The sequence below is a fragment of the Musa acuminata genome, chromosome BXJ2-8 (genome assembly GCF_036884655.1).
Source record: "Musa acuminata AAA Group cultivar baxijiao chromosome BXJ2-8, Cavendish_Baxijiao_AAA, whole genome shotgun sequence".
Classification (NCBI taxonomy): Eukaryota; Viridiplantae; Streptophyta; class Magnoliopsida; order Zingiberales; family Musaceae; genus Musa; species Musa acuminata.
In genome coordinates this window covers 18,424,016-18,450,681 of record NC_088345.1, presented here as the reverse complement: position 1 = coordinate 18,450,681, position 26,666 = coordinate 18,424,016, and the positions used below count along the sequence as shown (strand labels likewise).

Below are 26,666 nucleotides of genomic sequence, written 5' to 3'. Positions count from 1 at the left end.
TAATTTTTTTTTTTTAATATTTCTCTCGGGATGTATTTTACAAACAGGTCATCAATTAAAAGCCTGCTGAACACATCAATCATTGAATCAAGAAGCTATACTCAAAGGTCAATGGAAATCAAAGTTACTTATTCGATACCCCCAATGATGCCATCCCCCTACATGGCTTTGATACTCGTCGAAGTTACGCACGGGTCCACGTTTCATCATTTTGCCTTGCTGGGGTCCCACTCTCATCGATTGGTTCTCTGCGCACGTAAATGTTGTGCGTGGGGGATCATTTTCCCCGAACGCCGGCCGTGCGCTCACGCACTAATGCCATCCCCTTCCAAACGAGCCCCCTTTTCGCCGCCTGTCATTCCAATAAAAGAAGCGCTCCTCCTTTCACGATCCGCGGGTGTCGACGATTCTTGGGATCCTCGCAGGCAACCGGACTCTCTCGCTTCGCAAAAGGGCGTGGACATGGCTCCTTGCGATCCAGATTAGTTCGTCTTCCCTCCGGTTGCTTGGTTTTCTTAGTGCCGTGATCTGGGGTCAGGCCCAGGTGATTCTGTGCTCAAGGAAGGAGATTTTCTGGTCATTGTGATCGATTTCTTGTCTGGTTTTGCATAAAGTTTTGTTCTTTTTGTGATTTTCCTGTGATTGCTGAGCGCTAGGGTTTGGATTTTGGCTTCCAAGTATAAACATTTGAAGGACAAGAGGGTTGATGGTTGGTTGGATTGGTGTGAAGAAGCCAGTAGGAGCTGCAAGAAATGTGGAATATTTTTGTGATTCACTTTGGCTTCTGAATGTTTTGTGGAATTACTGATAAGCGTTAAGTCTAACGAGGACCGAATTGGACAAAATTGATTGGGGACTTCGCTTCTGAATGATGCGATATGGAGGGAAACTTAAATGATGGAAGCATGATGTCGGGAGCTTCGTATGGTGTGCTGGCTTTGCAAGGAAACATGTACATGCATCAGGGCTCGATGATCCATCACCCACCGGTGTGTGACGCCTTCGGTGTATCAGGCAGCCACTTGCAGGAATCTGATCACCGAGAAGGTGTTTCCATCATGGACTACCATAAAGGAGAGCGTGGCAGGACCTCAATGAGCGATGACGATGAGCCAATCTTGACCGAGGATGGAGTTGATGCTCAAAATGAGGCTGGCAGAGAGAAGAAGGGCTGTCCGTGGCAGCGAATGAAGTGGACTGATGCAATGGTTAGGCTTTTGATAACTGCGGTCTCTTACGTAGGAGAAGATGCTCCTTCTGAGTGTGGTGGGAGGAGGAAGTATGCAATATTGCAGAAAAAGGGGAAGTGGAAGGCCATATCAAAAGTTATGGCCGAGAGGAGATGTTATGTGTCACCTCAACAATGTGAAGATAAATTCAATGATCTTAATAAGAGATACAAGAGGCTCACCGATATCCTTGGTAGGGGTACATCTTGCAAGGTGGTTGAGAATCCGGCACTTTTGGACCGTATGAGTAATCTCTCAGAAAAGATGAAGGATGATGTGAGGAAGATTTTGAGCTCAAAACATCTTTTCTACGAGGAGATGTGCTCCTATCATAATTGTAACCGGTTGAATCTACCTGCTGACCCAGCTCTTCAACGATCGTTGCAGTTGGCACTTGGAAGTAGAGATGAGCATGACAGAAGGAGAGGCTCACATGAAGATGTTGATGAAGATGATCAAAGTGCTGACGGTGATGACGAGGAAGGTGATGCTGACGAGCATAATGTGCACGGGAATATGGTGGCATCATGCTTCCCAAAAAGGATGAGGCATGGGGTGAACCATGAAGAAGCGGTTTTTGGTGACACATCTGCTTTACAAAATTCTACTAGAAGCCTTCAACCTCAAGGCTTAACCTTAGATATGAACCAAGTATTTTCAGAAGGATCTAAATCAACACTGATACAGCAGCACTGGGTTAATTATCCGCTTCAGCTTGAGGAGAAGAAATTGCATATTCAGGCTCAGATGCTGGAGCTCGAAAAACAACGCTACAAGTGGCAAAGGTTTAGTAAGAAGAAGGACAGAGAACTAAATATGATGAGAATGGAAAATGAACGAATGAAGATTGAGAATGAACGCCTATCCCTTGAATTAAGGCAGAAGGAAATGGAGTTGGATCTTACTTCAAGGAAAACACTGTGATGCAAGATTATTTGAAGGAAGCCATGGAAGTATCAGTATGGTAAGCTTTGCTGATTCGAGGAAGTAGCTAATGATAAGCTTTGCTAGTCAATGGTTACTGCAGTCCTGGAGATCGAATGAGTTTATGACTCATTCTTTTTCTCTGTCAACTTTTCCTTGTAAAGATGATCGGTAGCTTTTCTCAGGGTTGCCAGTTCTTGACTATTATAAGTATGATATGGTTTCTGTTGAAGATGATTTTCTCTTCTAGTGCAGGTGCAAAAGTATTTGTGTTCACTAAGAGGAACTGCATAATCATATTTTGAAAGTTACTCTTTAAACATTGGCCTGTGTTTGGTGGTGGTGGTGTCAGATTCACTTGCCAAAGGCTGGAAGTTTAAAACCTCAATTGACATTTTTTATTTTTTCTTACCCTTTTGCCAAAAAAAAATTTTAGTTTTTGAAAGTTTACGTACACATCAGAATTGTTTAGAGTGATATGTTAATAACAGAAACACAGGTTGAGTATGAGGCGCCAGAAATGTTTTTTTTTTTTTCCGTATGAGTTATCAAGTAAACAGGAATGTGAATGTCTCTCACTTTTGGTTCGGTGAATTTTGTGTCAATTTATAATAATTGACCATAAGCTGAATGAGATCTTCTTGCTTAAAACTTGATTCTTCTTTTCTGACTTATTTGAGGGCTGTTGTGTTTGTTTGTTCATGGTACTCCAAGCATTTCTTATCATTTTAATATTTTTATCATATAGTAGATTGGAACCTAAGTTCTCATAGTTGTCCAAGATCCAATTTAAAGCATTTATTGTATTTTTTTTTTTAAACTGACTAGTGTTTTCTCATCATACTTTGATAAGTTAGGTCTTATTATATATTTATTCTTCAATATATTTGTTTGACTTCTTAAGTCTTTAAATTCCCAAGTATCGACTAGCAGGATTTTGGCATGATGTTGTAGATGTTTGTGATTAAATTAAATGGGGGAAATTTTTAGTTTTAACACATATAATAGGGAAAGGCAACAATACAACTTATGTGATAGAAGTATATCCCTGGTTAAATATTTGATGAATTAAAATGATGGCGAATGACCTTCCACAGGAGTATCAGGTGAGATGCAAAGTTAAAAAGTACCATTGACGATAGACAAGTCTGAGCCCAGTAAGATTGAAACTTGATCTCGTGGTTAGATTGTTCCTTTTCAAATTAAAAAAAACAATTGTTTTGGTCCTTTGCATGTGTCAAAGTTGTCTATATTGTGACCTTATGCAGACCCATATTAGTAGGAACTTATTATATTTATTGATTCTTATTTTTGAGTTCTTCTACAGTTGATGTGAAAATAGTATATCCATTTAGTTTGGCTGAAATCAATCCCTTTTTTTTTATGATATGGATTTCATATTAAGATCTCATTAGATAAGAGATCTGCTTCCTATTTTACCTAGTTAACTAAAGCCTTAAGCCAACCTATATAAGAGTTAGTATTTGGGACAACTTAGATCATCTAAAGTAATTTTCTTTTTGAAGTTAGTACTAAATCTTCGATTGAATGAGGTTATGGGTAGAGCCTAAGCTACGTGAGCATGCTTGTTCCTCGCTTGATGCTTTATACAACCCATTAATGCTTTAGCATATGATTCCTATTATTAATCACAGCAGTGTAACCACAAATTGAATTAAAAGGTTGAAGAAGAAGAAATGTTTGACAAACGCAATCTTCCCCCTATGTATATGTACATATACATATACATATATTGCTTAATCACTAGAAATAATGAAAGTTGGAGGATTCAAAATTTTCAGATCATCCTTCAAAGGTAGTAATCAGAAATTAATAGCTGCAGCAAATGGATCTCAAGGTTGTATTATAATGCTGAAGGTTTTAAATCCTTCAGCATTCAGACAATCGAATTCTGACGGTAACAAATGAGACCCATCTTTCAAGGAATACAACGCATAAAACGAACAGATAAATCAACAAATGCATGTTTTTTTGTAGAACTCGCAATGTCATCAAATTTCTCTGTATAATTTCCAATACTAGTCCTAATTGACTCGTCTAGTAGACACCCTAGCTTGACTTCAGGCTCTTGCAGAGTGTTTTGTATGCTTCCACGCAGAGCTTGAATTTTTCCTCTGCTACTGCCTGCAGTAAAAGAAGATGCTTATTAAACAAGTGATGTCAAGAAAAATGGCCACTTACACAGCCGAGCAGGTGCAGCATGACATGCCATTGCACAAATAAGACGTTAAAAGAACTTTATGGAGGAAACATATCAAGCCTAGAATGGACATCAGCTGCTTGGCTAAAGCACATTAATAATCCGCTCCTTCAAACATTAACTCAGATAGAAAACTCTCCCTCCTCAATTCAAAAGGCAAATTCAAGACTGTTGCATGGTTGCAGCAGGATTAAGTGACACCATGTCAAACTGGGTTCACTTTTTCTCTCTGTCATTAGCACTAAATTGTAGAGTAAGACTTGGAAATCTTGCTATTGAAAAAATGTAAAAGAAATCTACCTCATGAGTACAGGTATAAAGGACATGAATTGGGCATACACCTCAGAACACAGCAAAGCCATGAGTAGTTGGCAACCAAAATTCAATACAAGAAATAGGTTCCATTCCTTCCTTTTGGGTATTGAGCGGATAAGTAAATTGGTAAAGGAAACAAACCACAGAAGAAAATCAAACCCAAGGAGAAGATATAGTGGGCCAAGATAGTAGATATACTAATTCAAAGACGGTCACAATTGGGCCAAATCGAGCTTTGCTTTCTACGAGCTTGACTAGATTTATATTAGGGGAGCTCAAGCTCAGCTCCATACATGAGTCAAGCTAGAAATAATGTTCGAGCTTGACAACTATAGTGTTTATAGGCTCAAGCTTGGTTTAAAGTTCAGTTCACCACAAATTTATTTAACTAGGCAGTAGGTTTACATATTAGATGTTAGGGTTAAGGTTCATTTTAACCTTTATGGTTTTGGTCATGGACTTCTTAAGCCCTTATGGTTTATTCATGTCTAAAATAACCCTTACATTTTAAAAAACATAACATATAAGCCCCTCCAATCAAGTTTGAGTTAACAGACTGTCACGGACAAACTTCTAAACAAGGTGTTTGATGTAATGCTTATGTATGTCCGTGTCTTTTGACATGTTCATGTCTTGTACAGCATGTAAAGGGGCGGCCGAAGGCTTAATAGTCCCATTTTAGTTGGGTTGGTGGCCTCTTTAGGCTTGTAAATAAAGGTTGTGTCATGTTGACACGTACGAGAGATTTTCGGTCTATAATGGACCATTTTACCCTTTGTTGTGCCACTGTTCAGAGCTTGTAAAGTTTGTTTGTAATTTGCATTGTCTATGAAGTGTTTTTCGGAGATGTTTGCTTATGGATCCCGATTGAGGCGTTCTCTCTAGCCCGTTCTCTCTTTTGTTGGTCCTAAGAGACAATGGGAGTCTTCGGGGAGGCTGACCTTTGCGGACGGACACGCAAGGGTGCCGCACGACTTAGGCAAAACCAGCTAAGTCCGTGACAGATGGTATCAGAGCGGGACAAGCACTCATAGAAACACTTAGCATGCAAACGTGGGGGACCTAGCGGGGCTGCGTTGAGGGCAGTCGGCACACGCGTGATCGTTTGGAGCAAAACGGGCATGGAGATGTAGGGAAAAGGAGTCGCTCAGAGGAGCGGGCATCCGAGATTGGCATTCAGAGGAATGGCCAACCCTTCGCGTAAGAGGCACCACGAGAACAGGCAAGCTTGGAAGAATGTGGAGCGCACAAAGGTTGGGATGGCTGAGTTTGAGCTACGGCTCAACGTTGACAACCATACTTGATGGTGCTCAAGGCAAGCGGACGCTTGGTAAAGGATGAGACCATCCAAGATGGAATGAGTTGCTCAACGACCAAAAGAGTTATGCAAAGCTCACAGAGGTGAGGGGAATTGTTAATTCGAAGAATTTGGTACTCATGCATGGGCTTGTATGCGGACGATGGAATGTTCGTGGCCATCCCAAGGCACCGAAACTCGGCGCCATGGAGCATTGAAACTTTCTCTTCGGCATGTGAAGGATACGTCCGTAGGAGGCTGAAGTGTGCAACGAGTTCAGCATGTTGCTAGGCCTTGAGTGGTGCAGCGGGGGCTGTATTGACGTGGAGTCGCAATCTAGCAAGTGCGTTTGCAGGAGGCAGAACAATGCACAGTTTGTTCAGCAGATCGGAGTAGTCCAAGGGGATGGTAGTCTCCGAAACGAAGAGAGATGTTGCTCCAATGGGACAGCTATCCAGGAGGGATAAGTCCCGGCTCTCCAGAGGAAGAATCATGTGCGACGGACCGCACATGTTGAGGAGGAGTACCTCAACAAACAACAACTCCACGAAGCTCGATGGACTGAGCAAGCGGCGAGGAGTCATCGTATGATCTCGCTTGAGAGAATGCATTGGTGGATGCATTGCGAGATCAAGTGGGAGAGCGACCCAAAGCAACTTAAATGAAGGCACACTTGGAGTCGATATGGAGATCGGACTCAAGGGAGGGCTGACCCGTGGAATGGTGGGCGCGAGGGCCACCATCGACTCAATGCAAAAACGAGGAGCGGAGCAACTTGGGTGTAACTTGGCGAAGTACCCAAGCCGCATGAAGGGAGCCAGCATAGAAGTTGGAACATGGAGCAGAGGCACAGGGCTTTCCTTAGACAAAGGTCAAGGACATGAACTCTTGCAGAGGCAAGAGTAGGATCATGTTGTTCCATGGGGCCTTCATTCTAATAGAGCGGACTCATCTTGCATGGTGCCAAAGACGAAGGGAGCTTCTGGGCACATGCACCTTATCTCGGAGGAGCATTTGATGGAGGAACTAAGGTGACTCAATTTGCGGAGGCGAAGTTGGGTTCAGAAGGCCTTAGCACGGGGCAAGAGGACGCGGAGGCGAGTACTCTTGAAGAATATGCCACAGTGTTGTCATTCAAGTTGCCATGAAGGAAGCAGTGCGCAGTGTAGATTGTGCTGGTAGGGGCAGAGGCCCTGGATCCAGACAATGGTGCACAAATTACAGTGAAGTCGGTGGACTTCGGGAGCTATTAGGCGACGGACTGTCCTAGAGCGGTGCTTCATCTAGGTGTGACCCAAGAGTGGGTGGATGAAGGTCGATTGCTAAAGGAGCGAACAAAATCGAAGGTGGAGGAGACCCTGCGATGTATTGGCAGAGGCCACACATGGAGGGTTCACAATTCGAGTTTATTCCATAAGGATCAGAATGCAATGGAGATGTCACCAGGAGGCGACATGGTGCAGCGAATCGTGGTGGAACAGTTTGTGGCAACGCGATACACACGACCTAGTCCCGGGAGGGACTAGATCATATGGAGGTATGATCGGGAGCTACTGGGAGCTCCACTTCGGTGAACAACACGACGACAAGAAGGGCTATGGATTCAAGGAGTGAAGGCCATGGTAGCGCAGAGGCGGGTCTTCCGTGCGTGCATCGAATTTTGCATCGGAGGAAAACCTTGGTCATCAGCATATGGGGGCTGGGTTCCACCAAGGGAAAAGTTCGAATGCAAGTACCAGTGAGTTCCATGGGAGGAACTTGATCATGCAGAGGTATGATCGAAGCAGCTGGAGAGTTGGACTGCTCCAGAGCTCATATTCGCTTAAGGGAGCCCGGCAAGTCAGAGGACAAGGCCGAGTAAGCGAACGTTGTTACCAAGGAAGCTAAGGAGAACAGAATCGGTGCAAACCCTACAACGTGATGGCAGAGGCCATGCATAGGAGTTGCAGTCTGTCTTTCCATCGACCAAACGGACTGCTTGGAGAACACAGAGGTGTTGAAGCAGGGGGTCGAAAGGGGCGAGGAAGCGACGACGAGTCCAGAGGGACTTAGCTACCCAAAATCAAGCATCAGTTAGAATGGAGGTGGACTCAGAGGAGTGCCACGGAGACATATATACTGATCGTGAAGAAAAGGGATGCAGATGCGAGGCGACGGATAGTAGGGCCATGGGCATGGCAGCGCCATGGTACTGCAGAGGCGGGACTTCCGTGAAAGTCATTGATCCCTTGCTCTCATGGAGGGAGAGCGCTTGGTCGTGAAAGGGGCCGAGGAGGTGGAGAATGCAGAGGCAATCTCCAAGTACCGAGACAAGGCTGAAGGGCAGAGGCCGAAGAACTTCGTAAGACCGGTATCAATGTGCTTCTCATCAAAGATAGCCGAAAGTGAAGGACTTCGGGTCATGCAAGAGTGCATAACCAAGGAACGAAGCAGGCAGTACGCGGTGCTGTACCTTTGCTACTCAGAGGAGTAGGCGGTAGGGTTGATGGAGAAGACGGTACAATCCCAGAGGCGACCAAACCTATGAAAGAATTACTCCAAGTTGGGGTGAAAACTTCCTGCATTCCAGAAGTTCAATGGCATTGAGAAGGTAAATCACAATAACTAACTCAACGCAAGGAGTGCAAACACTTCAAGTGCTTCAGAAGTGTGAGCAAAGAGCAGGCGAAGGCCAGTAACCAGCTCGATGCATGAAGTACAACCTCGAGGAGGCGGGCGAAGTCAAGTAACTTTTGCCTTCTCAACCCTTAAGAGAATGGGCGAAACCGAGTACCCCAATTCTCTTATCTATCCAGCAGAGGAGCTCTGCACAAGTTCAAAGACCCTTCGAAGATAATGGAAGACAATAGTTGTCAAATCCTCACCAACGGTGATCAGTGCTATTGAGAGTAGATTATCCGCTTCATTTCCTAACGAAAATGCCAATCGAAAGCGGAAGTAATGCGAACCTACTTGGATGTGACAACTAAGTGAAGGAAGAGTCAATGAGCAAATTTTGTGGAGGAAGGACCCAAAACTTCAGAAGTTTGCGAGACGATGTTCGTTAAAGCTCCAACAAGCATCCACCCAGTTCAAGCAATATGAGGAATTTGAGAGACTGGCGCAGTAAGGATGGTCTTTTCCTTCATTTGGGGATCCGCAGGAATCAACAAGGATCAACACAACTCAGCCAACCCCACACCAGAGTCAGAGTCATTGGTGAGTTGAAGCAGCATGGCGGATCAAAGGTTCAACTACTCAAAAAAAACAGCAGCGGAGAGCAGCAAGGAGCCAAGAGGCGCATTGTAGCTGGAACAGAGGATTGAAGACTCAGCAAAGGCGAGTTGCAGTGCCGACAAAGGCTTCAACGAGGACGTCGAAGGAATAAGTGGGGGAGAATGTTACGGATAAACTTCTAAACAAGGTGTTTGATGTAATGCTTATGTATGTCCGTGTTTTTTGGCATGTTCATGCCTTGTACAGCATGTAAAGGGGCAGCCGAAGGCTTAATAGTCTCATTTTAGTTGGGTTGGTGGCATCTTTAGGCTTGTAAATAAAGGTTGTGTCATGTTAACACGTACGAGAGATTTTCGGTCTGTAATGGACCATTTTACCCTTTGTTGTGCCACTGTTCAGAGCTTGTAAAGTCTGTTTGTAATTTGCATTGTCTATGAAGTGTTTTTCGGAGATGTTTGTTTATGGATCCCGATTGAGGCGTTCTCTCTAGCCCGTTCTCTCTTTTGTTGGTCCTAAGGGACAATGGGAGTCTTCGGGGAGGCTGACCTTTGCGGACGGACATGCAAGGGTGCCGCACGACTTAGGCAAAACCAACTAAGTCCGTGACAAGACGTTAGAATCTGCTTACATGACATACTAACTGATAATAAATCATTAATATAATGATACGTGTAATTTAGGATTAAAGTCCATTTTAGACCCTATAGGTCCATTTTAGACCCCATTGTTTTGACCATAAACCTTTTAAGCCCTTATGGTTTATTCGTGTCTAAAATAACTCTTACATTTTCGAAAACATAATATATAAGCCCCTCCTATCAAGATTGAGTTAACAGACGTTAGAGTTTGCTTACGTGACATGCTGACTTACAAAAAACCATTAATATTACACGTGTAATTTAAGTTTTTTAAAAAATTAAGACATCTATCAATGGCGGGAGGAGACGTCATCATAAAAGCGACCACCAGCAACAGCACCGAGCCGCTGCTGCCTAGCAAGGCATCATACGCACACAGCCTCTCCCGCGTTGAGCTTAGGAGTTTCTGAATGTCACTCGCCAGCTCCAGGGCGCATGCCACCATGGCGCTGCCCGCCATCACGAACAACACCTGCTCCGATCCCGATGAGTACCACCATACCTTGTAAGCCACCTCCCCTGCGAAGCATGGCATCACGAAGACAGAGAGCATGCAAAAGGGTTAAGCTGGTCCATGAAGCCCTCCCGCTCCCGCTCGCTCTCCCTGACCAGCTTGTCGAGGAAGCAAAAGCGACGAAGGTCGTAGCGACGGACGAAGACGGAGAGGCAGAGGTAAGAGAGACCGAAAGCAGAGGTGAGGGAGAGTTGGACCACCATATCATAGGCACGGTGATGGGTGGGGGCGCAGGAGAGGACAAAGTGGGAGGTGGTGGGGACAAAAACGCCCAGGAGGAAGAGGGACCAAGAGACCACTGTATGCTTAGCGTCGGATTGATCGACGCACATCCACTTGAGGCAAGACCAAAAGCTCCTGAGCTCGTCATCAGCGCGAGAGAGGCTGCATGCATACAACTCCCTGCTAGGCAACAGTAGCTTGGTGCTACTACTGGTGGTCACTTTCATGATGACGCCTCCTCCCGCCATTGATAAAGGTCTCAATTTTTTTTTAACTTAAATTACACGTGTTATTATATTAATAATTTATTGTGAGTCAGCATACCACGTAAGCAGACTCTAACATCTATTAACTCAAACTTGACGGGAGGAGCTAATATGCTATATTTTTTAAAATGTATAGGTTATTTTAGACACAAGCAAACCATAAGGACTTAAGAGGTCCATGACCAAAACTACAAGGGCTAAAATAGACCTTAATCATAAATTACACGTGCCATTATATTAATGGTTTATTATGAATTAGCATACCACATAAGGAAACTCTAACATCTGTTAACTCAAACTTGACGGGAGGGAATTATATACTACGTTTTTAAAAGCGTAAAGGTTATTTTAGACATGAGCAAACCATAAAGGCTTAAGAGGTCCACGGCCAAAACCACATGAGCTAAAATAAACCTTAACCCTAGATGTTACAAGTTTAGTTTTCACAAAATTAATTTTGGTCTTATTTTTTAAGAGTATTGGATTCATCCACTTTAATACTTAATGGAGTCAATTTTTAGTCTCAGATTGTAAAAGAGTATTCTTGTGATCACTCATCTACCCATGATTGGAAGTTATGAACTTGTCCTTGAAATTTTTCATTAACAAATGAGCTCGTTCAAGAATCAATAAGTGGGATTGTTCACAACAAGGATTGAAATATCGTACCATACCGGAATTTCGACATTCGCTCGGTACGGTATAGTATGGTACAATGCTGTATACCGAGTGGTATACCGTTCGATATATATGTATATATATATATATGTATATATATATATATAATAAAAATTTGACGACGTCGCCTCTCTTCTCCCCACCGAGGCGACGTCGTAAAAAAACGAGGCGACATCGCCTCCGCAACGTCGCGTATATATATATATATATATATATATATATATATATTTATATATATATATAAATATAAATTTGAATTGAAGACCTTGGTTCACGAGCTTACTAAGCCTAAATGTGTAAGGTTTGCCTTGCTCTAGCTTCACTCATTTAACAAATGAAATAAAAAATGGTGAACTAACTTTGGCAAACAAGCTTGAGAGAGGCTTTAACGAGCCAAAAAACAAGCTGTTTTGCAAACAGTTTTTGCAACCCTAATCAAAGGATAAAGATTGTATATTATAATAATGTTCAAGCAAGAAAGAATTTTCTCCACTACAATAACTGATCCTGGACATTCCTGACTTTTGCAGTAAATAATTAACTTGCTTATTTGTTCTCCAATGGCTGGTGAATGAAGTCTTGATCAAGTAGGCCTCTTACTATCCCATTTTATAGAGATGATAGCTCAACATACCAGCACAAGATACTGAGAAAAGTTTAAAGCAGACCTGTGAAGTTCCTTCATGCTTGTCAGGGTGCCACTTTAAAGCAGATGAGCGGAAACTGGTAAATAAATCAGAGATGAACAAGAAATTAGAAAGCTAGAAGCATTATATCTTGAAGCTGAGCTGTCCAGGATAACATTAACTTTCATACAGCTACAAAAAATAACTTACGCGCATTTCACATCATCTAATTTTAGGGAACCCACGAGTGGCAGTCCAAGAGCAAATCTATGGGATTGCAGGCCAATATCATTTGATTCATCTTCCTCTTCAATATCGCTTTCGCTCCACACTCGTGTCCTAGCTTTAGCCTGCTGTGAATGATCTCTCCACTCAAATCCATTAGTAAAATTCTCAAAATGAAGTCTGTCCTGAGAATTAAAAGACCATGTAAAACATCTTTGTCCGCCAAAGCTAGCTGAGAATTTTGTCTTAGGATGCCCACAGTCATCATCCTCATCATCAAAGCTTTGCCCATTTTTTCTACCTAAACAAAGATGTTATGTTTGTGAAATGAGACTCAAAGCAATTATCTACAGTAACAGCACAAATTATGAAAAACAATATAGAACAAATCCTTGTTGAATATGCCTATCCGCGCTGGTAGAACTTGTAGTTAGAAAAACTGCAGCACCTTGAATTGTTCTTTTTTCCTTAATCTACTTAGTTGTAGTGGTTTAAATAAGCACCTAGGCGCTTGCCTAGGAGCTCGCGTGAGGTAAGGCGAGGCGAGGGCCGAGCACCTCAAGTTCCAACCAGGCAATGCGCTTCAGTGAAGCATCGCCTGGGCACTTGCCTAAACCCAAGCGTCGGGTGCTTCGAGCAAGCGCCCGATTCAAACGAAGCAACCGAACCAAAGTTTTCAATATGGTTCAATTGAACAGTAGCTAGTTGGTTTGATTGAACCAACTAGCTACTTTCTTTTACTGTACCCGCAAAACCCCACCCCTTGCACCCCTGCATGACCCCGAGCCATAAACCCTACCGCAGCTTCTACCTCCGTCGTTGACGCTTTCTCTGCTACTGCCTCTGTCACTGATGCATAGGACCAAGGCTTCCTCTATCGTCGACGGACGAGTCCAACGATCTAGCTTTCTTGCACAGTTTCTTCTATTGCCGTTGTTTCTGTATGCAGCTCCTTCCACCGTCGAGGGAGAGGATTGCAACTTCATCCACCATCGACGGATATCTCTCAAGCTTCCTCCACCCACGACGTCACCGTCCACAACTTCCGTCGCCGCTACTAGTGTCTGTAAATTCCTCTGCGACCTCTATTGTCATCCAAAGCTTCCTCCGCCTCCGCCTCTGCCTCCGCCGCCGTCATCCGAAAGTTCCTCCACCATCACTGCCCTCTCCTTCTCCACTTTCCACTGTCGGTGACTCTTTTCTCCCTCTCTAACTACTGTTAATAGTTTTGTTCTCCCCCTCTAATTATTGTTAGTAGTAAATAATATACTGTTAATAGTAAATTATTAACTACTATACAAAGCAATCTCTATTTAGATTAGTAATATACTATTTAGACTTTAAACTGCTAATCTCTATTCGTTTAGAACTATTACTAAGGTTTCAGGATTAATGACAAGTATACAAAGCAATTCAGAAGATTCTTCAAAAAATTCAAGAAGGATCCTGCTTGGAAATATAATTATCTAAAGGATTCTAAAGATCCTAATACAGTTACTTGTATCTTTTGTGATAAGACTCGTAGAGGTGATATTTTTCATGCAAAGCAGCATCAAGTAGAAAATTTCAAGAATGTATCAGCATGCAAGGTGTCCACCTGATGTAAAAAAAGAATCGTTGGCTTATATGACTTAAAAAAAGATGCAAAGGAATGAATCTTATAGGAGTTTACCCAAGGATATTGTCAAACATATTAGAGATGATGAAGAAAATGATTATTCTGAAAGTGTCAATTCAAGTAAAAAAAGAGTATGACAAAAAAGGAAAAATATCATAGTTGTTAAAAAGGGTAAAAAGGGACCGATAGACTTATAAAAGTTTCAAGGATCACAAAAGCAACAAGAGCAAGCAGGAGCAAAATTAAGACAAATAAATATAAGTGATGCTTGTGATAAGGAAATAAGAAGGAGAACAATTCAGCACATTACTTGCTTCTTCTATTAAGCTAGCCTTCCCCTTAGTACTCGTCATTTATATAGTTTTAAGGAGATAATTGAAGCTATTGAAAGATATTATGGAAAATTAAAACCTCCAAATTATTATGAGTTGCGAGTTCTATTATTAGAAAAAGAGTTGGATTATACAAATGACTTATTAAATGTCAAAATCATAGGTAAAGCATAATTGCTCTATTATGTCACATGCTTAAACCGTCAAGAGACATAGGAGTATAATTAATTTTATGGTCAATTGTTATTTAGAAATCATGTTTGTAAAGTCAATAGATGCATCATCTTTTATAAAATCCATAGAAAAGATATATGAGTTTCTTGACAAGTTTGTGGAAGAAATTGGGGAACAAAATATCGTCCAAATTATAACTGACAATGAAAGTAACTATGTGTTAGCTAGTAAGATTTATCTTTTGAATTTTTTAATCTTTTAATTACTCTATGCCTCCAATTTGAATGGAAGAACAATGTGACTGTCTTATCAATTTTATTATCCTTTGTCTTGAGTAAATTACTTGAAGCAAAAAGGCAACCACTTATATTGGACTCTATGTGTGGCAAATTGTATTGATTAAATGTTAAAGGATATTGGAAAGATTTCTAAAATAAAAAAACTTTGAAAAGGGCAATATTTATCGTTGGATTCTCTATAATCTTATTGGGGTTTTGAATATGATAGGAGAATTCACAGGCAACAAGGAATTAGTGAGATATGGTGTCACCCGATTTGCAATTTCTTAACAATACAGAGTGTGCATCATCAAAAGCATAACCTGAGAAACATGTACCTCGAAGAAATGGGTTATAAACATATAAGAAAAAGACGCGAAAGGCAAGAGGGCTGATGATATCATCTTAATGTCATCCTTTTAGAATCTTATAATTTATATATTAAAAGTAATAGGCCCTCTTATTCGAATCCTTCGGTTGGTAGATAATGAAAATAAGCTTGCAATGAAATATACTTATGCTACTATGGATAAAGTAAAGGAAACGATTCAAAAGTCTTTTGATGAAAATGAAGAAATGTATTAGAAAATATTTACAATCATTAACGAAAGATAGAATTGTCAACTTCATCGTTCATTACATGCAGCAAGATATTATTTGAACCCAGAATTCTTTTATAGAAATACATCCATTGAGTTTGATGCAAAAATTGTAAATAGGATATATTATTGCATTGCAAAATTAGTTCTAAACCTTGAGATGCAAGATAAGATCATACGTGAATTATCTTTATACAAAAATGCTAATGCTCTTTTTGGAATTCCAATTACAGTTCGATCTAGGACAACTACATCCCCAAGTTTTATTAAATTTATATTATTAATTTTATGTATAATATATTATTACTAATAATCAAGTAAATTTTGCAACTAAATGATAAAATCTATTTGAAACTTACAATAGTTGGCTATCAAAATTCTTAATTTGACATGTAATGTTACGGGTTATGAGCATAACTGGAGTGTCTTTGAGTATATAAGGATCACATAATATTTTTGTTTCAATTGACCTATTGTTCTTAGATGCATGTATTAATATATTTTTAAATTATATGGCATGATAGATTTATACAAAGAGAAGAAATCGATTATAGCATCAACAATTATATGATCTTATTTATATAAAGTATAATCAAGTATTGAAGACTCATCATGATTTACGAAATAATATTGATCCAATCTCATTACAAGACATTGATGATTCAAATAAGTGGTTAGTGGGGGAAATAGGTGTGAACTTACAAGATGCCAAAGATAACCTTGTAATTGAAGATGACAGGTTGACATGAGGAGATATGGTAAGAGCCTTAGGTATTGGAGAATTATAAGCATATACAGGACAAATGATGAAAGAAAAAATAAGTGCAAAAGCCTCAAGCTCATCTCTTGTCATTGTCGAAGAGGAGTTAACATATTTTAATGAAGAAGGACGAGAGAAAGAAAAAGATGATATATTTAGGAATGACGATTTTAATTATGATGATGATTAAATTTGATGTATATAAGTAAAAAAAAGGTCGACTACCTCGTCGCCCTTTTTGGCACGTAGGAAGAAGAAAGTTTCTTCTCCCCGCTCGATATATATGTATATATATATATATATATATATATATATATATATATATATATATATATATATATATATATATATATATATATATATATATATATATATATATAAGTGAAAAAAAAGGGGCAACTGCCTCGTCACCCTTTTTGGCGCATAGGGAAAAGAAACCTCAGTTTCTTCTCCCCAAACGAGCAGAAAACGAGGCGACATCGTCTTTATATGTATATACATATATATATACATATATATATATATATATATAAGTGAAAAAAATAACGGTTTCACCGAGACGACGTCTCCTATTTTCTGCCCGCGACATTGCCTCTCTTCTCTCCACGATGCCGAGGATTCTTCTCCTCGCATAGATGAGGAGAAGTCACCGACAAACGAGGAGGGAGAGCGGCGCCGATCTCCAAGTTCTTCTCTTCTCCGTTTTCTTTCTTCCTCGGTTAATACCACCCTTCTCCCTCTTCTTTCTTCTCCCTCAGTCACCGCCCGATTTAGGACGGTAACGAGGCGGAAATAGCCCCAATCGACGGTACCACCCGGTAGCGGGGGGTCCGTGTACCGGTCTGCTGACAGACCGATACGTACCACCCGATACAGGCAGTATTATTTGAAATTAAAATCCTTGTTCTGAATAGCAGTAGCATGGTAGTTCCAGAAAACTAATTAGTCTGCCAAGTCTTGTGATTGTACATACTACACCTCACAATTTAACTATTATAATATAGATCCCACAACGACACTGTTGTTAAAATGTCTATTAAACAAAGAGCAAGGTAAAAAAGTGACTCACGTTGGATTCTGCCACATTTGCTTTTTCGATGGTTTGATGTTCTCTGATGCTTTGGTGTACCCGTATATTTTAGTCGTTGATGTTTGTCCGATTCATGTGAACTATCTTCTACTTTGAAATTTCTATTGCTTTTTCTATCAACATGCCATTGAATATCTTCATCCTAGCAATATCATGCACAAAATAGATAAGTTTGACTAATTGCACCCGGAAAAAATGCAAGAATTTACGAAGAAAGAATAACATATATTCAAAGGATAGAACTGTGTTTACAAGAGAAATTCAGTGAGTACCAATGGGATACCCTGTGGGTCTCAACATGCTAGGAGAAAGGTGACAATGGAAGTTATAAAGCTGGCCCCAAAAAATCACTAAAGAGATGCATAATGCATATCGGGCACAAAGTACTGAAAACTGTACCTGAAAATACTGCTTGGAGTGTGTTCCATTGAAAATAATATTTTTAAGAGCACCCCTTGCATCTGCTCGCTTTTGATGAACTGAATATCTGATGTAATTCTGTTCATAAGATGGTTTTGTTACTGTGATAAAGTAGACAAGCAAATGTAAGATAAATCATTAAACTACTGCTAAACAATCAATCAACCAATTACTGCAGATCCATTGCATGAATTGGATCATTGCTTTTCCAAGATAGACATATTCCAATAAGCACATACAGTTACCAAGGATCAACAATTGGGCAACTATAGATGGACTCAGCATTTTTTAAAAACAAATTTCGGATTTGCATGGCAGGCACATTAGGCAGCAAGGACTATTCCATGTAAATGTGTGACATTATTTTAATTTTCCTTTTCTGTTGTTAACTATTAACAAATTTGTGATATTAATAAACCAAAGGAAAGTGATGAGACTCGGAGTGTAGCAAAATTACAGGTAAAAGAGAATAAACATAAAAAAGTGAATAAGCTAGAAAAAAAGTCATTTTGTATCAAATTACAAAAATTTCATCCTCTCCCGAGCTCAACACACATAAAACAGGTAAAAAAGAGACAAAGGAAGTTTCATATCAAATGGAAAGGAAGCAGACCAAGGATACGGATAGAAGCACTTGAAGTCAAAAGAAAAAGTTCTGACCATGAGAATATAATCAATGTGTTTACGAGGAATGAGACAATCTACTGTCCAGTACAAGTCCAAGCCAAATTAAATACCCTACTTTACAGAAAATCGTATTAGGCCAAGTTTAATCCAAGGATTCAAACTCAAAGAGGGCAACATGCTAGAGTTAGTCTTTTCCTTTTTCTTTCTTTTTCCAGCTTGCTGCTCCTTTACAAACCCAAAATTCACCTCAATCAAATCCTCGTTTAATTACAGGAATTGTTGATTCACGGAAGGGGACCTTTCTAGCTAAACACAATTGGTTAATCATGCTAGTTGGTATGCCACTGTATCAACCAGCATAGGACAAAAGCCATCTAGCTACAGAACAGCACAGCATAGATCAACGTATCTTGTACAAATACCTTGCTGGCATGGTAGATTTCAGCCCAGTGCCAATCAAAAAGACAATCCTTATCTGATGTTAGACATAATGTTACCTCCGAACATCCAACTCAACCAAAGACAAATATGTAATCTCATGCCAAACAGAATGCAAGCAGATTGTATAGACAGACAATAGTACCATATGTCATCACTAAGCATCATGAATTATACCTTTTTTCTTTTCCCTTTTTTTTAGTATGAATCAAGTCTTTTAAAAAGTCACAACATATTGGGTAAATATGGCATTTACAAATATGAAAATAGTTACATGCTAATTGAATTGTCGATGAGGAGCCTTTACAAAAAGTGTGCTGCTATTTAGGGGGTGGGTGAATCATATGGGCCCCACACATCATGTTTGGGAGAGAGGAATCACCCAGGGAAGAATCTTGGTAGTGAATCAAAGCAGCATTTTTGTTAAGGAAAGCACAGTTTCGAAAGTACCATGTACCCAAAAATACTCAACAATAACTAGAATCAAACTTAATAATTTCCTCATGCTTTCCTTTCCTTCCTCTTTTTCATAGCCTGGCATCTCTTTTATTCATTGTTTTGACTGTTCTGATATTAACCCTCAATAATGTGTCATATAGACCTTTGTGCTATCGACATGTCAGTATTCTATGTTCCTTAGAAACCAGCCCTGCAGGAAAAAGGAAGTATATAGCAGTCAACAAAGAAGCATTTGAAATCCGTGGTACACTGATTTGTATCTGATGAGCAAACATGTAGAATGCTGGTGTTTCTCCACCATCCCTCTCAAAAAAAATTGTAATTTACACAACCTGGCCTCATGAATGTTCATGACTAATGAACAAAGATATTTACATTGGCATGATATATGCAAACAAAAGACCTAGAAAATGGAGCAACCTAGTTAATTAGAAAAGTACGGATGGTTCAGATTTATCGCACCTTTGATGGTTCTTCATGTCTTCTTTCATCCTGAAATAATTTGATCACAGAAGTTATGGTCAATTCATGAGGAGACAAAAAGGCAACATATTTACTCATAAATGTTAAGAAAGTAGCCATCCAACTCAAAGTGAGCAGAACACTTTTTCTTTTTCTTTTTTTGTTTTTCTGAAACAAGATTTGATAACATGGAGTCAGTCATGCTTCTCTTCCAACTTGTATAATTTAAGAAGATAATATAGTCAGTGATGTTTCTCATAGTAGGCTATGCTTCTCTTTCAATTATCGAACTAGCAGATTTCACATGAATATGCCTAAGACACCCAAAAGAAAAGCAAAAGAAGCAACTGAAGCAAAGCTGGTAAATAATTTTAGGAGTCCACAAAAAATATCAATATAATCACCTGGTGAATATCTGAAGAGATGGTACATATGCAATTAAAAAAGACTATTGTATCACAGAATTTACTCCTTAACTATAAGCACATAAAAAAATCTCCTGACCGGTGTAAACATATCTACCCCTGCAATTGCTTACGTGACTCTATCATCGAGAAGAAATCCTCGTGTATCAAACAGCATTGAAAGACGTGAAAATTTGTATCTTGTATTATCCCATAAGTACGAAAGAAATGATGGCAAAAGGCAACAATTTTCCTACCCAAACAAAAAAAAATAGCCTAAAGTATAAAAAAAGAACCCACAGGTGAATCTCCAGAAGTAACCGCAACAACAACCGACCAAGAAAAGAGAAATGCCAGTTCTAGGTCGAGCGAACAAAGACGAAAGAACAAAAGAGAGGGGAGAAAGGGAAACAAGGGGGATTCGGGCACCCACCTCGCGGCCCAAATTGGAGCTGCGTTTGGCGAGGGAGACCGGAGATGAGTGGAACAGCGCGGAAGCGATTGGCGGCGAGAGGGAACTCCATTCCCGTGACCTGAGCACGTTCTTCAAGGCCGCCACTTGCATCTCTATGCATTCAGATACGGCATCTCCAAACTCACGGCTCGTGACATGGAATTCGAATGTCGCTGATTGTAAAGCTAGGATCGTACGAGGTTTGGGTTGCCTCCGTCGTCTCTCTCCCTCGTCTTTAGGTTTTAGCCTTTCCCTTGTATCAAGTCATCCCTGGCCGCGGGCAAGCTGGGTTAATCCCCTAAGTAGCAGTAGATTGGGCCGGGCCGGGCTGATGTCTCCTACTTAGACTATGTTTCAAAAAATAAAATGCACGCGATCTTAAATTCAATTATATTTTTATTGGGTCAACAGAAAATAAGAGTGAAAACAGCACTCATGTTCTGTTTCAATGTTTTGATCAAGGAAAAATAAATCATTGATTTGAGTCCAAATGTTTCAAATGTATGCATAACAAAATTCACTGTATCGTGTGTAGAATCTGCTGATTTTTCTTTTTTATACATACATATATATTCTGTAAATAATTGCTTATGTAAGAACAGCACTCATATATTTACTATATAGTTAATGTTGGGCTGACAGCCCATATTCAACCCAATGTGAGCTTTATCAGTTCATATCTCATTCCTCTTAATCTAACCCTAATTAACATTAGGGGGGGTGTGGTGGCTATCAAAAACTCCATAAATAGAGCAGCAACAAGAGCAGTAATATTAGAGATCTTTGTAGTAGAAAAGAGGAGAAGAAAAAGGTAGAAAAATAAGAGAAAGAAAGGGAAGAAAACAAGGACAACGTAGAGAGATTGTTCTCAATCATCTAGTAGTGTTCTCATCTCATGTTAGATCAAATCTACAATAGACTCTTGTTGTGATTACTTGGGGAGGTTTTAGATATTATGGATAGTAATGTGATCCTTGTATCCCAGTTATTCTCTTGTGATTGTTGCTAGGGCTTAGGGCAAGAGATTGAAATATGTATATTCATTATTCTCCTAATGGATTATCTCTAGTTTGCCCCGTGGTTTTTACCCTTCACATTGGAGAAGTTTTCCACGTATATCTTAGTGTTATATTTGATTGTGATTTCATTTAATTCCACTGCATATCATGCCTTACTAGTATTTGTTCATATACAAAAGTTATTCCGCATTATATCTCATCAATTGGTATCGGAGCAGGATTTTGGTGATTTAATTTTTGTATTTGAACATTGAGGTCAGTAATGTTTCTCGTATGATTAGTTTAAATGAAAACAATTGGATGATATGGAAACCAAGAATAGAAGATCTCTTGTATTGCAAAGATTTGTATGGACCTTTACAAGGGGATAGTGCAAAACCATTGGATCATAAGTTTAAATGATTAGTTTAAATGAAAACAATTGGATGATATGGAAACCAAGAATAGAAGATCTCTTGTATTGCAAAGATTTGTATGGACCTTTACAAGGGGATAGTGCAAAACCCATAACTATGACAAATGATGAGCGGAAGATGTTAGATAAAAAAACAATTAGATTTATTTGACAATGGCTCGATGATAGTGTCTTTCACCATGTTTCTACTGAAATTTCTGTATATTCTCTTTGGAAAAAGTTGGAAAGTCTCTACGAAAGAAAAACAACTAGCAATAAAGCTTTTTTTATCAGAAAACTCATGAACCTAAAATATAGAGAGGGTGCTTCTATTGCTGAGCATTTGAATGAAATGCAAAGTATTACTAACCAGTTATCCTCTATGAAAATGTCTCTTGATGATGAGTTGCAGGCATTGTTACTTCTCAGTTCATTATCAGCAAGTTAGGAGACACTAGTGGTTTCCCTTAGTAATTCTACACCAAATGGTGTTATCATTATGAGTCAAGTAATAAGCAGTTTATTGAATGAGGAGTTGAGAAGAAAGAGTTCAACAATATCTCAGAATAATTCACAAGCACTTATCTCAGAAAACAGAGGAAGGTCAAAGTCTAGAAGCAGTTCACGCATAAGTAGGAGCATGTCAAGATCAAGAAAAGTTATTGTTAGCTATAACTATGGTGAGAAAGGACATTACAAGAACCAATGTAAGTAACATAAGAAGAGTAAGAAAAAGAAAAAGAAGTGGAGTCTATAGAGTCAAAAGATAATATCACAACTACAGTATAGGGTGGTGATTATTTGATTTTGTCTCCTTCTGATGATATTTTTTCTTGTGTGTCAGGATTTTGAGTGGGTGATTGACACATGTGCTTCTTATAATACTACACCACGGAGGGAGTTTTTGCTATATACAGGTCTGAAAATTTTGGTATTGTCAAGATGGGCAACTATGGCACAGCAGACATCATAGGCATGGGTGATATCCATTTAAAGACCAACCTTGGTTGTATGTTGGTGCTTAAGGATGTGAGGCATATAGTTGACTTGAGACTGAATTTAATTTCAGTTAGAAGGCTAGATGATGAAGACTATGATAGCAGATTTCATAGAGAGCAATGGAAGCCCAGTAAGGGTTCTCTTGTTATAGCTAGTGGAAAGAAATGTCATACTTTGTACAGGTTGCAGGCTAAAGCTTATGGTGAGCAGTTAAATGCTACAGAAAAAGACTTCAGTATGAAGTTGTGGCATAGACGATTGGGACACATGAGCGAGAAGGGGTTGCAATCTCTTTCCAAGAGAGAGGTATTGCTAGACCTCAGAGGTATATATCTGAACCCTTGTATTGATTGTTTGGTTGGTAAACAACATAGAGTTTCATTTGCTAGTCCTACTTTATCTAAAAAAAATACATGTCTTAGACCGTGTTTATACAAATGTATGTGGTCCTTTGAGGACAAAAACTCCTAGTGGATCTGTTGATGTTCTTGGTATAAGTGGTGCACTTTATTTTGTCACTTTTATAGATGATTTTTCCAGGAAATTTTGGGCCTATACTTTGAAGACCAAAGATCAAGTTATTAATGTCTTCAAATAGTTTCATGCTAGGGTTAAAAGGGAGACAGAAAGACAATTGAAATGCATAAGATCATATAATGGTGGTGAGTATATAGGATTATTTAATGATTATTGTAGGTCACATGGGATCCAACATGAGATGACAGTTCTTAGTACACCTCAACATAATGCAATTACAAAGAAGATGAACCACACCATCATGGAAAAGATCAGATATATGCTTTCATAGGCCAAGCTACCCAAAAGGTTTTGGGATGAGACTTTGAGGACTGTAGGTGATGTGATCAACTTATCACCATGTAAAGCCCTAGATGATGATGTTGTAGAGCATGTATGGTCAAGGAAAGATATTTTCTACAAGCATTTGAGAGTGTTTGGTTGTCGTGCATTTGTACATATTCCAGATAATGAGAGGTCCAAGTTGGATGGTAAGACTAAAAAATGTATTTTTCTTGGCTACTCACATGATTATTTTGGTTATAGGCTTTGGGATCCAGAAAAGCGGAAGATGTTTAGAAGCAGAGACGTAATCTTCTTAGAGGATCAAACTTTTGAAGATTTAAAGAAAAAGGCACCAGCCAATACTTCTGCAGAAGAAGTTGGAAGGCACCAGCCAACGCAACTCCAATTTTACTCCTCCAGTATATCAGGGTGATGGGGGAGATGTGTAGGAAGATAGTGTAGAGCCTGATGTTGATCTACCTACAGGACATGTTGAGCAAGAAGAAGTTGGAGAGCAACTTCCCGCAGAACCCTAGTTGAGAAGATCTTCTAGACAACGGAAGTCTTCGAGCCATGGGTTCGGACATCGGGCCAAAAAGAGCAAAAATTACACCAAGAAAATTGGAGTTGCGGAGGTCAACTGGCCGATTGGATAATAGGTCGTAAGAGAGGACGATGCGCCGAAGAATCAGATGAAGCGTCGATGAACCAATGACATGCCGGACAATATGATTCAAGCGTTGTAATAATTGTTTAGATCGAAGTATATTTTACTTGTGTAGGATTAACTATGATAGTGATTAAGGCATAAAGCAAAATGAAGTCCCAGAGTCAAGAACGAGATTTCATTGGGAGTTCGAGAGTTCGTCGAAAGTCCAAAAATTCGTCAAAAGTTCTATCGGAATTGACCGAGAAGTCCAGGAGCTTGCCAGAGAAGCTCGTCAGAACTCGCCAAAAAGATTGTCTTGAAGTCCATGAACTTGTCGGGAGTCCGTTGGAACATTGCCGAGAGATCATCAAAAGATTGCCAGAAGAAACCTAGACTTAAGACTTATTTAGCTTATTGTATGCCTTAAATTTCATAGTTAGCACATAATTAGGTTTGAATTGGTCCAACCCAATTAGGGACCAGTTGGGCCCATGTATGGACTATGTTGGGCCCAATGAAAGGTTGAAACAGTAACCCAATAGGTGACACCGTCGTGGCACAATCTCCAAGACTATGTCAGGCGATGGTACCGTTAGTCTGGACTCAGTCTCCAATACTATCAAGCGGTGGTACCGCCAGTATGGGTGGTGGTACCGCCCAGTGTCAAGCTGCAGCTAGTGGTACCGCTCGTACCCCGAAATTTCGGGGATTTGAATTTTGGCTCCAAGTTTTGAAGCCATTTGGGGTCTATAAATACCCTAGCTATTCCTGCATAGAGTAGGAAGAAAAGTGAATAAAAACTCTGTGTTTCTAGAGTTGAAAACCCTTGTAAAGTATAGAGTCCCTCCTCTTAAAGTTTAGAGACCATTCTAAGAGAGAGTGTGAGGGAAGCTTTGTAAAAAGGGAGTGTAAATGTTCTCTCCTGAACCTATTAAAAGGAGAATTGAGTTGTAAGGGTAGTTGATCTTCACCCATTAAAGAAAGATCGTTAGTGGATGTCAGTGGCCTCGACGGAAGAGGAAATAACGGAGTGAATGTAGGTCACGACGATCGAACCACTATAAAACTTGGTTTGCATTTCCATTCTTGCAATTTATCTTTACTACAAACTACCTTACATCCTTATTGCTTTCACTACGCCTATATACTCTTTTAAGTTAATATCTTTACGAAACAGTTTTCTACAAAATTGATTTTTATCATACGATAATTTTTCGAAACGATGATTTTATCTGCTGCACTAATTCACCCCTCCCCCTCCTCTTAATGCCGACTTGTTCCTAACAGTTAGTATCAGAGCCACGTTATTTCTCATTTTGTTTAATATGTAATATCCCTCACTTTTGAAAATTTATTAATAAGGATTTATATGTAAATTAGAGGACCTATATGTAAATATAGAAATTTTAAGGACTAAACTGTTAAGTTGCAAAAAGAAAAAAATAAAGAAAACCGAAAATTTTGGTTTTATCCCACCGCCTCCCACGTTCTCTGTTCCCGAAACAGAGAGAGGAGCTGTGGGGCATGGGGAGAAGAAGAAGAGAAGTAGAGGGAGAAGAGAAGAAAAGAAGAAGAAGAGGGAAAAGAAGAGAGGAAGAAGAGGGAGAAGAGAAGAAAAGAAGAAGAAGAAGAAGAGAGGGAAGAGGGAGAGGGAAGAGAGATAGCTGCAGCAGCTAGGGCTGCAGCACCTCTGTTTCGTGTAGGAGGAAACATAGGAGTTCATGTGTGGGGCGTCGGGGAGGAGAAGGGAAGAAGAGGAGAAGAAGAGAAGTAGTAGTAGAAGAAGAAGAAGAAGAAGAAGAAGAAGAAAAGAGGAGGTGGCTACGGCAAGGGTTGCAGCGAGGAGCTGTGGGGCATTGGGGAGGAGAAAGGAAGAAGAGGAGAAGAAGAAAAGAAGAAGAAGAGAGAAAAGAAGAGAGGAGGAAGAAGAGGGAGAAGAGAAGAATAGAAGAAGAAGAAAAAGAGAGAGAAGTGGGAGAGGAGCGAGAGGTGGCAGCAGCTAGAGCTGCAGCATCTCTGTTTCCTGTAGGTGGAAACAGAGGAGAGGTGTGGGGCGTTCGAAGAGGAGAAGAAGAAGAAGAGGAAGAGAAGAAGAAGAGGTTGTGATACCTCTATTTCCTGCAGAGGAAACAGAGGAGAGGGTGTGTGTGACGCCGGGGAGGAGGAGGGAAGAAGAAGAGGAGAAGAAGAGAAGGGAAAGGAGGAGCTGCGGGTGCGATGGTGGCAGCTGCGGCTGGAAGAGAAGGAGAGGAAGAGAAGGTGAGGAAGAAGAGAAGAAGAAGAAAGGTAGGAGAAGGAAGAAGGAGAAGAAGAGGGAA

General features: G+C 40.0%; 2 protein-coding genes across 2 annotated transcripts; one reads left to right on the top strand and one right to left on the bottom strand.

Annotated features, from left to right (window-relative positions):
* The first annotated feature begins 292 nt into the window (after positions 1–292).
* LOC135619306 (uncharacterized) lies at positions 293–2,475 on the top strand. The gene has a single exon (XM_065121201.1). The coding sequence runs from the start codon at positions 879–881 to the stop codon at positions 2,151–2,153; it is 1,275 nt and encodes a 424-aa protein (XP_064977273.1). The 5' UTR covers positions 293–878; the 3' UTR covers positions 2,154–2,475.
* Positions 2,476–3,991: 1,516 nt separating this feature from the next.
* Positions 3,992–20,750, bottom strand: LOC135619307 (uncharacterized). Its single transcript, XM_065121202.1, has 7 exons — positions 20,466–20,750; positions 19,629–19,658; positions 17,622–17,720; positions 17,202–17,364; positions 12,357–12,672; positions 12,189–12,243; positions 3,992–4,298 (listed from the first exon to the last, which is right to left on the bottom strand). Exons 1-7 carry the CDS (start codon positions 20,595–20,597, stop codon positions 4,224–4,226), a joined length of 870 nt encoding a protein of 289 aa, XP_064977274.1. The 5' UTR covers positions 20,598–20,750; the 3' UTR covers positions 3,992–4,223.
* Between the last annotated feature and the right edge of the window lie 5,916 nt (positions 20,751–26,666).